General features: G+C 42.1%; 1 protein-coding gene across 3 annotated transcripts in view; it reads left to right on the top strand.

The window, feature by feature from the left end:
* The window catches only part of PAG1 (phosphoprotein membrane anchor with glycosphingolipid microdomains 1), a 136456-nt gene extending 128863 nt beyond the window's left edge, over positions 1–7593 (top strand). For all 3 annotated transcript variants that reach the window (XM_067017343.1, XM_067017342.1, XM_067017344.1), the window contains 2 exons: positions 1462–1521; positions 5907–7593. In XM_067017343.1, the coding sequence (XP_066873444.1) occupies positions 1462–1521; positions 5907–6278 (432 nt within the window). In that variant the 3' untranslated portion in view covers positions 6279–7593. The remainder of the gene's footprint in view (positions 1–1461; positions 1522–5906) is intronic.
* Positions 7594–12508: the final 4915 nt, after the last annotated feature.

Below are 12508 nucleotides of genomic sequence, written 5' to 3'. Positions count from 1 at the left end.
TGAACAGGCAGAAACTGGACTGAAATGGTTTTAGAGAGAGAATAGGAAACGACAAATTATTTGAGTGACTTTTTTAGAGAGCTCTCGAAAGAGGTTTTACTATAAAGGAAGGAGTAATAGAACTGGAAGAAAGGTGCATTGGTTTTGTTTTTAGAAAAAATAGCCTGTTTTTACATGGTTGGGGATGACGCCACAGAGAGGGGAAAGCTGATGATGTAGACAAAATGGGAGAGATGCTGGAGCGTATATCCATGAGTGGGTGTGAGGGGTCAGAATCTAGTGCACAGCAGGAAGGGCTCACCCCAAGGAGAAGCATGGAAAGTTTATCCGTGGCAACTGACAGGAAGGAAGATACCTGAATGCAGAGACTGGGGGCACGTGGGGGAGGTAAAAGTTTCTAGAAATTTCTCTCGTTTCCTTCAGTTTTCTCAAGGTCCTCAGCTAAGACGAGGATGGATGAGGAGGTGTTGGGAGCTTGGGAAGAGAGGGGACGACGTGAAGTAGGGAGCTAGGAGCCCAGAGACGAGGTGCTAGAAGGATTCAGAGCAGCATTAAGGACTCACTTGAGGGATGAGTTCGCCAGTGACCAGGAAGGGAGTGGAGTATTTAAAGTATGGCAGTGGAGTTTGACAGGGCAGAAAGGAAGGATGCCAAGGAGAAGCGACACACGGAAAAAAGTTTTGCAGGATTGTAGGAACCCTGGCTTATGGGAGGAGTGAACTTGATGGAGGAGTGCTGGTCTGAAGGGGATTGCAAGGAGATGGGATGGTGGGGTGTCTGTTTAGGGTAAGAGAAGCCCGAGGTGCAGCTGGGAGAGTGAGGTTGAGGTCGGCGGGAAGGACATGGTCGGGGCAGGGAGGTCCGGGAGCTGGGGCAGGCTTGGAAGGATCCGTGTTTGTTGCAGTCAGCAAGAATTCAGGCAGGAGATGCGTTAGAGACAGAATCAGTGAACCGGGAACCGAAATCATTGAGAAATGAGGCAGGGAGCAAGCCACAAAATGTGAGCTGATTTCTGCACTAGCTGTGAAAAGTTTCCAGATGACTTAGGAGTCTTGCTGATGGCTCAGGCAAGCTGTAGAAATACAAAATTCAGTCATTTGATAAAGAAACCATGTTTTTCTCTTCATCAGTCTTTCCCTCTTTCATTGATGATCCATCGTTCAGTGACACTTAGGAATTGAAACAGTAGTCTACATAACTGTTCGCTTTATTTGTACTTACAGATTCAAACAAAAAATCAGAAGAAGTTTCTCTAAGTGTAATACTACTGGGTATGCAAAAACATACTTTTTACGTGTTTATTCCTCAGGTGCTTTATATAATTTCTTTGTAGGAAATAATTTCTTCTCCAAAAATCATTTGAAAACGTTTTTGTAGATAGATGGATCAAAGCATATGCAGAAGAAAGGTTAGCTTATTGAGTTCAAACTCCCTTCTCTTGGTTTATGTTTCTTCTAACAGAGATTTAGTTCGTTGTCATACAAGTCCCGGGAAGAAGACCCAACTCTCACAGAAGAAGAGGTGAGTTTTGTTAGTTTTTAAATAACCAGAAAGCTCATGTAATAGAGAATAGCACCTCCTTCCTTGAGTACATGCACTGTCGTGTTACCCTTCGTCTGAGAAAGCTAAAGTATGCTCTTAAGCATATGGTCGGAGATCAGGGTTTGAGGGTGTTGGCTTTATAATGGCTCAGAAAGAGTGACCAGCAGATGGTAAGACAAGAAAGAGTACAAGATGAACAGGTCAGCTAAGTAAAGAAAACTCAGTAGGGAAGGAGGAGCAGACAAAAATAGACAGGGGAGGGGAGAAGAGAGGAATGAGAAGAGAGAAATGTGTGGGAGCTTTAATCAGTCAGGAGGTCCCCTTTAGTAGAAGGAAGTTAATAGTGGGTTGGAAAATACAGGCAATTGGAGCAGGTGGGTGTAGAGAATTTGCTCCCGGCTGGGAGACAGAGGGAGAAGGGCTTAGGAATTTGGGAGGCTGAGAGCAGGGAACTTCAGCAAGTACACGTCCAGCTTGGAAGTAGAGTCGGACATGGCCACCAGCAAGAAAGGATGATATAGTCTCCCAAGCACCAGGGCTGAAGATTCACTGGCTAAACTTTCAATGAGCATCAAAATTGTAAAAGCCACTATTTATTGCGTTATTATGTCAAGCTAGACTAAGAGAGAGCTGAACACCTTAATTTATCTAGCTACATATAGCCTCTTTCTGGAATGCCTAGCTTAGTAAATTTTGTACATGTACAAAAGTAATGTACATATGCTGGTACATCAGCTCCCATATAGGACTCTGAGTATTAAAATATGAAGCTAGACTAAAATCCCACATTGAAAGTTGAAGGAGCAGAAGTGCTTTCCTTAGGTGATGTTGCCCGACCCCCTCTATGTTTCCTGCTCCACAGAATGGACCTGCCATCTCTCCACCTGGTTGCACAAGCCAAAACCCTGGGGTCATCCTTAACACCCCATTTTCCTCACTGTCCTCAGATGCAGTCAGTGACAAGTCCCTTCAGTTCCACCTCCAAAGTAACTTTCATGAACCCCCCCACCCCGACCCCTCTCCGTCTCCACTGGGCCCTGCTACCTCATGAGACTAAGGCAGGACCCTCCTCCCAGGGCCTGTGGCAGCTCCTTTGCCTCCTCCAGCGTTTTTCACTGTCCCGGAGCCATCCCATTTGGTATAAGAAATATGGGAATTCCCTGGTGGTCCAATGGTTAGGACTCTGTGCTTTCACTGCCGAAGGCGCAGGTTCAATCCCTGATCAGGGAACTAAGATCCCACAAGCCGTGCGGCCAAAAAAACAAGGGAAGAAAGAAAATAGACTATAAAAGATCTGGAGACTAATCCTTTAAAATAAATTGAGACAGTAAAATTTTAAGTTACTTTTCTTCTTATCTTACATTTGTTTGTGGCTTTTGAAAATAGGACCTTGTTATACTGACGGATGTTTAACATAGAATAAAGAACTGTGATTCCTGTATATTCATTTTAGGAAGAAGATTTAGAAAAAATAAATATGGAAATCATTTATTTTTATATTCATGTACTATAATGTTAGACAGTCCAGACTGAAACTGAGACCTGAATTTTAAGTACTATTATCCCACTTTAACAGAGTGATGGCGGAAGGGTTGAATATAAAATGGAGAGAAATGGGGAAAATGGAGTAATTTATGAGAACATAATAACAATTTACAGACCGAATAATAATGACGAAAGATTTTAAAGAGAAAAATTGCAAAGCTAAATAGCAAGGGAACTTGAAGAGAAACCTTTTATTTATATACAAAATAAAAACAGTAGTCATAGGAGACAAATATTCGAAAGGAATATTAGAAGACTTGGGAAACGTTGATAAGAGTTCAAATTTCAAATGACACCCTCTGCACATTTGGTTCATGCTTAGAGATAATATTAAGTTGTAAGTTAATGAAAGAGCCTATAACTTAAAAAAAAAAAAAACTATAAGGACCAAGAAGACCCAAGTACTTACAAAGAGTCGGGGGCATTAATGGCAGGGACCATGGGGAAGAAAGCAGGGAAGAGAAACAGAAATAAATGGTGGTGAGGGGTCAACTCTCATTACTCTCACAGGTAAAGGTGCGTTTGTCCTCCTGATGTTACCCCCTGAAGGTGAGGAATAAATATCCAGGATGCTGGCTCAATTCATCACTGTCATCCATGACTTACCCCCTTTATAATCTGTCCACATTTTTGGCTTGGACCACCTTATAAATAAAAAGTTCCATATGTTTGCACCTCCCTATGAAAAGCAGAGGATTTTTTTTTTTTTAATTCTTCCCAAATGGAAAGAAATTCTAATTCTTCATTTTGAGAGCAGTATTTTCACTAAAACCTCTAAGGTGAGAATGTTAATGTAACAGTCCTGAAAATGGTCCGATCAACGGGGCAAGAGTTTCCCAAACACTATTTCTCTGACTCGAAACCTTTGGCTTGTCAAGGCCTGGCAAATCTGAGCCACCAGCCTGTAGTGAAAAGTCCTCATGCAAATGACCAGTTAACATGCGGCAGGCGTGTCTTAAGAAGCTTTGGAGGCCAGCTGGAAGCTTCCTGCACAGTATGTGAGATGTGTGAGAACAGGACATCTCTCCCTGTACTTGCAAAAGCCAAGCATCTGTCAGGAAGTATGTTCATTTATTTCCTGGGTGTTTGAATAAATCAATCGCTGTGGCAAAGATGAATAACAGGTAATGAAGGATATTCTTACCTATTTCCAAACATGATTTCTAACGATAAAAACAACACCTCCCGAATCTCATCAGTCCATTTACTCTATCATCCATTTTTCTATCAAAGAAAATGAAATGTCTCCTGATATTTGTGGCTACATGAGGTGCATTAGTGAGACAGAGTAGGTGTGCTTGGAAAAAAAGGCTGCTCTTCCCATAGGAGAGAGCATCCCATAAGTTGATTGTCTCCTAGTTTTATTTCTGAGTTGGCTGGTTTCAAATAAGAATGAGTTTTCCCACTGAAGAAAAAGTAGCCCCGTCTGTAAATGTATATTTAACCAATAGTATGCAATGAAGTAAAAAAAAAAAGTGGAAAATGATACTCTGACAGATATAGGTATATGACCAACCAGAATCCAGGAACTACTCTTTAGATCTTTGTGATGCAGGAAGAGTGGATCAAACAGTCTAGTTCAGTGGTTCTCACACTTTAGTGGACGTCGGAATCAGCCCATCTGGGACCCCCCCACCACCAGGGTTTGTGACTCAGTGGTTCTGGGGTGGTGCCCCAGACTTTGCCTTTCCAATAAATGTCCAGATTCTGCTGCTGCTGGCTTGAATCCCACCCTTTTGAGAATCACTGGTCTAATACTTTTTTTTTTTTTTTACCCTTTTTTGTAAAGCAGTCAAACCTTTTTGCAGGTGAAATATCATTCTGATCAAGAAATCAAATAAAACCTGATCTGTGGTCAGGCCCTGGGGGTCTTGAGCTGCCCACTGCACCTGCTCTCCTCAGACCCCTCAGGAGACCCAGAGAGGACCTGGTTTTCCTAGAATTATGCTACTTACAAAGTTGTAGATAACGCATGTACTTGTCCTGTAGTTACGTACTTCAGGATTAGTACAGATAATGAAGAACCCATTTCTGGGTCTACAGTCAAAGGAAGTGAAACCACTGTCTTGAAGAGATATCTGTACACCCATGTTCACTGCAGCATTATTCACGATAGCCAAGTCATGGAAACAACCCACGTGTCCATCAATGGATGAATGGATAAAGAAAATGTAATTATACACACACACACACGTACGTACGTACGTAATGGAATAGTATTCGGCCATAAAGAAGAAGAAAATGCTGCCATTTGCAGCAACATAGATGGACTTGGAGGGCATTATGCTAAGTCAAATAAGTCAGACAGAGAAAGCCAAATACTGTATGTTCTCACATATATGTGGAATCTAAAAAAGCCAAACTCATAGATATAGAGTAGAATGTTGGTTGCCACAGGCTGGGGACTGGGGGAAATGGGGAGATGTTAGTCAAAGGGTCAAACTTCCATCTATAATAAGTTCTGGGAATATAATGTACAGCATGGTGACTAGAATTAACAATACTGTATTATATACTTGAAAGTTGTTAAGAGAATAGAACTTAAATGTTATATCCCTACACACCAAAATAACGGCAATTACGGTAATGGAGTTGTTAACTAACCTTATTGCGGTAATCATTTCACAATATGTGTCTCAAATCATCCTATTGTGCACCTTAAACCTCTACGTGTTGTGTGTCAATAATATCTCAATAAAGTCTTAAAGGGATACACACACGCACACATAGTCCTAAAAATCTAGCTTATCACTAAAAAGGGGGAGGAGGGAGAAATCAAGCTTGAAGCTTTTTGATTCAGTTCACCCTTTGTTTTCTAGATCTCGGCAATGTATTCATCAGTACATAAAAAAGGACAGCCAGGGAACAAATCAGGACAGTCACTTAAAGCACCAGAGTCCACCTATACCTCCATCCAAGGAGCCACTCCGAGGTCGCCCTCTTCCTGTAACGATCTCTATGCTACTCTTAAAGACTTCGAGAAAATTCCCAACAGCGTCAGCACTCTTCCAGCAGCAGGGAGGCCCAGCGGGGAGGAGCCGGAGCCAGATTACGAAGCAATACAGACTCTAAACAGAGAGGAAGAGAAGGCTGCCGCGGAGACCAACAGCCACCACGGCCTTTTCCCAAAGGAGAATGACTACGAAAGCATCGGGGACCTGCAGCAAGGCCGAGACATCACCAGGCTCTAGCAGCCCGGGAGACAGCCCAGCTAGCGTAGGACCAGCCGGCAGGGCCGGCGCTGCTGCAGAACACGAGAAGCGGTGCCGACCACACTTCGTATGCTGCTTCCGGAAACGGAAGATGACTGGAGATGCCGAAACTGCTTCTCAGGTTGGGGAACAGTGAGGTACACACCCTACTGCCGGCGCACTGGCACACCCAAGCACACCTCCCTCATACACCCACACCCTCTGGAAGGAGCCCAGCTCTCAGGGGTCTCGCCCTCTTTGTGCAGAAAGCCACACAGTAAGGAAGAACAGCATTCATCAAAAACCACAGCTCACCTGCCTGAAACACTGCCTCTCACGGGAGCCGGGTTTCTCTCCCTCTCTCCCCTTTCCGCTGCCTGCTACTAATGGTAAAATGAATGGCTTTTTTCCCCGTGCAATCTTCCGATTTATAATGGTTCATTCCAGGGATATTGTCCCACCAGCCTGGCCTTTGCCTTCAACGTGGGTGTTTCTGGATGGTAAGAAACTGTGGTTGCTGCTTCCCTACCGCTCCCCGGTCCCCTGCAAGCAGCTGCCCCTGGGAACCGGGCCCGGCCGGTGGATGGCACTGGAGATGCCCCTTGAGCTTCTTAGCCCTTCATTCCTCCTGATTCGGGCAAGTCCATGTCAGCAGCCTCTCCCAAAGTACTTGAAGTCCTTGTTAGATGCTTTATTTTATTTTTATAGTCAAAATGGTTTTTTCCCCAGTATTTGAAACTCTTCAGAGCCTTTTCAGTATTTTCAATGAATATCGTGGTACTTCCATACTTCTTTTAGCGCAGAGCTCATTCCTCCAAAACAGAGAGCCTTAATCTCTACGTTGGGACACAGACCACATGTTTGGATGGCAGCCACGGCTTCCATTTCCCAAGGGCTGTGCACTTGAATGTGTATTTCTGATGATTCCCCGCCACCACACCAGCCGTGCGGGATTTCATACGTGAACTCCTCCCCTAAGGTAATCTATCTGAGATTAAAATGTAAACATTTATTTTTGTTAGATAACTTTATAAGGTATTTTATGTTTAACGCCTAATTTCTAGAAAGTGCCAGATAAAATGTATATTAACTATTTTGATTTGATGTACAATGATTTGTATTCTCATTTTGAAAAGACACCATAAAGCACATAAGCTGGATAATTATGAGTAGTTGTAACCTTCTTTCTAACCAAGTGTTGAAAACACTGAAGGTTTCTAAAGACTTGACTTTTCAAATGGTACTTGGAGCTCCTGGTCAAATCATCTGGCTCACTGGAGAAATAAGTGGAATAAACATCAATGATCATTTTCAATGGTTTGTGGTGGGAAGTACTGAAGTATTTGACACGGTAAAAATGGAAGCAGGAACAAGATATGACTAGGGATGGCTGTGAACAATTAACCTCAAGAAGGTATTATAATTTCATTAAGCTTTAGCTACTTTTTTAAGAAAAAGGTGATAAATTCTGCAGCCTGGTGCTTGCAAATGTAAATTGCCTATTGGGACTTATTTTTTCCCTTCATCTTACAAAAATCAGTTGCTGACATAACTCAGATTGAGAGCTCAGCCTGGTTTGGATTTAATCATCTCTCTAGATTTTATAAGGCCAACATTGGGAAGCTTGTTCACTTTTCATTTTAAAATGAACCTGGTTGAAGTGCTATTATGCAGTGTGGGCTACAGAAAAGGAGCTTTTCCTCCACTGCTAAAGAAAAATAAAAAGAGGCAATTATTCTGTACTGCTGTGACATCTGTGACTTTTCAGATTGAATAATCTTGCTGTTTTCACTCATTATGATAAAGAATGCAATTGGGAGGATGAAGCATCTTGAAAATTGTAGGGACCAGCTCCCGGGCATGTTTTTTTTCCATTCCTTGCATTCATGGCTTGATTTTGTGACTGCTCTGTAATATGTTTCTGAAATTGTAAAGTAGCTCGGTTGGGGTAAATTGGTTGGTTGTCGTTATTTTTCAGTCGGCCTGGTCTCTCCCGTGAAGACTTCATGTGTATAAGCACAATCATCATTGATCAAAAGATCATGGCAGAATAACCTTGGATTAAGGAGGAGTTTGTCAGGAAGGTGCCAGGCCCCGTGCTCTCTGAATTCACATCCTTTGTAACCACTGGTTCGCCCAGTGAGCCTCGTTGCTTAGTATGAATGAGTTTGACCCGACAATCTTGACTTTGTGGGGTTGCTTTGTACCTGGTGACAGCCGTGTCACACTGCACACCTAGCCTTGTGCGTGCTGCAGGCTTGTCCCTTAGGAGCCCCTGACTGCTCGAAAGTTGTCATTCGTGATGTCTTACTTATTGCCAGGGAAAGGGGGTATGCTCTCTCAAGGGTAAAACCATGTCTAGGTAGAGAAGCTCTTTATAAATAGTCATATCATCTTGAAATTTCATTATCAGAATTCCCCCAGACATTTCAAAACCAAGGCTATGCCTTATGGCCATAAAGTATGCAATGAAATATCTCTCTTGACTTGAAAACCTGTGCTAAGAATAAGTTGTGATGTAAAGTATTAAAAGGAACTCTAAGGCCCTCCAGAACAAATCCTAAAAGAATAAGTGATAGCACAGTCCATCAGTATCGGGGGGAGGGGGGGAAGAATAAACTTCAGCAGATGGCTCTGCTCTTTAGAACACTGGGTAACTTACTGAAGTATATTTATGGATGTAGCATCACTGTTTGGACCCTAAAGTACAGTATTTCATAAACTTCATCACGTTTTACTTTATTTGTTGAAAGTTTGTGCTAGAATCTTTGAGTTGGAAGCCTATGGCTTCTTTAAAAAAAATTTCATCTTGAATTAAATGCTACATAGTTTAAATATATGAAAGGATATTATATTAAAAAAAAAGAGTTTACTATATCTTTAAAATTTTGACACCCATATTATGTATGCATTCAACTATAATAACCTAGGTAGGTGAGATTGTACAAAAAGATAAAAATAAGTTTTAGGAAATTTGTTTGTTTGTTTGTTTTTGCGGTACGCGGGCCTCTCACTGTTGTGGCCTCTCCCGTTGCGGAGCACAGGCTCCGGACGCGCAGGCTCAGCGGCCATGGCTCACGGGCCCAGCTGTTCCGCGGCATGTGGGATCCTCCCGGACCGGGGTACGAACCCGTGTCCCCCACATCGGCAGGTGGACTCTCAACCACTGAGCCACCAGGGAAGCCCAGAAATTTTTTTCATCTTATAAATCAGAATTATAAACCTATCTTGCCTAAAAGTAGGATCTTTGTTTTTATTCAGATATTTTGAAAGTTTTGAAGAATTTTTTTTGTCCTGCTTTTACTCTTTCTCAAATACTGTCAGCAGGGAAGTGTAACCTGTTTTTATGTGACATGTTGAGGAAATTTTAAATTCTAGAAGAAAGTAATTTTTGCAAATATGTTTGCCACAGATTTTTTTTCCTGACCTGTATTAAATTAAATCATTAGGGCTATTAAAGCTTTTGAGGGTACCACTCTTTGTGGGGAAAAGGCCAATTACTGATTTTTCTGCCCTTAAAATCCAAGAGTTAATTCTAATTGATTGCTAAATTAACAATAAGTAAACACAAAGAACTGAAATTTAACCTCAGCATGTCACTAGATCTGTTTCTCATATTTGATTTTCATTTTTCGAATTAGAGCATTTACTTACTTTTACCAGTAACTATATAAATATATATATATATGTTGTATATATATGATACACACACACATCCATATATATACACGTGTATATATATAAAGTCGCTCTGGTGCTGAATTAATTAGGATACATCCTGTCATTTATTTTGAATGTTGATCCTACTAGTGTAATGACTATTGTCATAAAAGCAGAATAGAAGATACAGTTCTCCAATCATTTTCATTTGGTAATTATAGGAAAACCATCTTAAGTTGCCCTCATTGAATTTCTCTAGTTAATGAATTCAGATTTTAAATTAGGTCCATCATTCTCTTAGCTGAAAAACAGTGGTACGTTTACATAGTTTCCTTCATGAGACTCCCTACATATTCAACCTGACAAAAGGAAATAAAAATAGGTGTCCTCGTCAGACAGGCGTTTGAGGACAGATTTGGCCGAAGGCAACAAGAGCCCCATGAGCCAGGATGGCGCCATGACCAGGTAACCTGCCCACCGGGGGGCAGAAAAGCAGGGACCCGTTATTACATGAGGGCATTCTATTTCACTGTCTTCAAAAACCATGAGATTTTAGCCAACAGGCAGTGGTGGAGGATGGCGTGCGGAAGAGCCTCTCTGAGACGGTGATGGAACACGGCTAGAATCCCAGAGCCTCAATTCAGGACTGACTTCGGATTTTGTAAATGAGTAAATGCTCCTTGTAATAGTTGCCACGAGTCCCTGTGTTCTAGTGACGCCGTTCTTCTGAAAGTGTTGATTTCTGGTACCCAGCTAGCTTAGCTTTGGCTGCGGGAAGCACAGTAGGTACCAATGGTTATTTCCTGGAAATCTTGACAGGCTAATTGTACTGTGTAACTGGGAAAAGTTAAAGTGTAATGTTTAGTGTTAATAAGTGACTGATGTGAAAGTAGGAACATGTGTCTATAATATCAAATATGGCTTTATTTGCAGTGAAGTCTAAATTTCTTGTCCTGTAGTAGTATTTTCTTGCTCTGTGTTGTACCTTTTCTTAAATACATTATTCCTGACAGTATCATTAGATGAGTTGTATACACTTAGAAAGTGTTTGACTAGAAGAGATCAGTCCAGAAACTGTGTTAAGTGAGAGTCTTCATCTGGAATCACCAAAGTAAATTAAATAAAATCACGGTCCAGAAGAGAACAAACATTCATAAAGGGTTTTTTTTTTTCCTTACTGCTCATTTTAAAGTTGTATTTACATCCAGTCTCTGAAATTTATAAAGTATTTCATTGTTTTTCCAGGTTCTTCTTTTATTTAACTAGGAAATAGTAGTTCAGCTTTTTCTTAATGCCAGATAAAATGAGAAATACAATTTTTGCCTTAAAAAGGCAATTTTTTTTTTTTTTTTTTTTTTTTTTTTTTTTTGCGGTACGCGGGCCTCTCACTGCTGTGGCCTCTCCCGTTGCGAAGCACAGGCTCTGAACGCGCAGGCTCAGCGGCCATGGCTCACGGGCCCAGCCGCTCCGCAGCATGTGGGATCTTTCTGGACCGGGGCACGAACCCGTGTCTCCTGCATCGGCAGGTGGACTCTCAACCACTGCGCCACCAGGAAAGCCCCATAAAAGGCAATATTTTTAAAAACATTCGCTTTGGTCATCATTTATCTTAATGCAGTTAGATTTGACTATTCTTTGCTTGCCACTTATATACTATGGGTGGGGTTTTTTGTGTTTGTTTGGTTGTGGGTTTTTTTGGCTGTACACGGGCCTCTCACTGCTGTGGCCTCTCCCGTTGCGGAGCGCATGCTCCGGACGCGCAGGCTCAGCGGCCATGGCTCACGGGCACAGCCGCTCCGCAGTATGTGGGATCTTCCCGGACCGGGACACGAACCCGTGTCCCCTGCCTCGGCAGGCGGACTCTCAACCACTGCGCCACCAGGGAAGCCCGTATGGGTGTTTTTTAAAAATGTATTGTGCTCTGTCTCAGATCACCTTGTGTAATGGATTGTAAAGGTTGGTAATTGTCATTCCTCAGACTTCTGTATATTAAATTGGCAACAGTAAAATATTTTAATGTCATTACCTCTTAAATATTGCATTGTCTTAACACGCCTCATGTTTTCAGGGGGAGTTTGAAATATAACTAAACAAATAGGAATTTGCATTTCACTGTGCGTGCATTTTTTTCCTCATAAAAATAGTTTCCAAAAAAAGTGACATACTATCTGTTAGGTGGTCCCAATCATTTTCAAAGTACTCCTGTTACTCAAAAATAATTCATGACAGCATCATTGAGACTCATTGTCTCAAAAAGGTCTTTGTCATGGTCAGATTGTCCAACTCACAAAAGAGTGGGAAAGTTGTTTTCAATATTGGGAATGTTTAAACCTTCTGTCACCTTGCATAGCACCACCCCGGCCCCTCTGTGTCTGCTACTCCCAGGACATTCCGTTCCCTCTTTTCTAATACCTATTAACAATCTTCAGTATCACAGGCCTGGCCTGGCAGCATGGAACTGTTCCCCAGCGCCTCCAGGCACGAAGACAGCTCTGCCCAGCTCACATTTTCCAGCATCATGAGCTATCTCGATAAGGCACAGATCCACCTGGGGAAGCAGATGCTGGGTG

Source organism: Kogia breviceps, chromosome 17, assembly GCF_026419965.1.
Source record: "Kogia breviceps isolate mKogBre1 chromosome 17, mKogBre1 haplotype 1, whole genome shotgun sequence".
In the NCBI taxonomy this organism is placed as follows: domain Eukaryota; kingdom Metazoa; phylum Chordata; class Mammalia; order Artiodactyla; family Physeteridae; genus Kogia; species Kogia breviceps.
The sequence above is the reverse complement of the archived record's forward strand: the minus strand, read 5'-3'. Positions and strand labels throughout refer to the sequence as shown.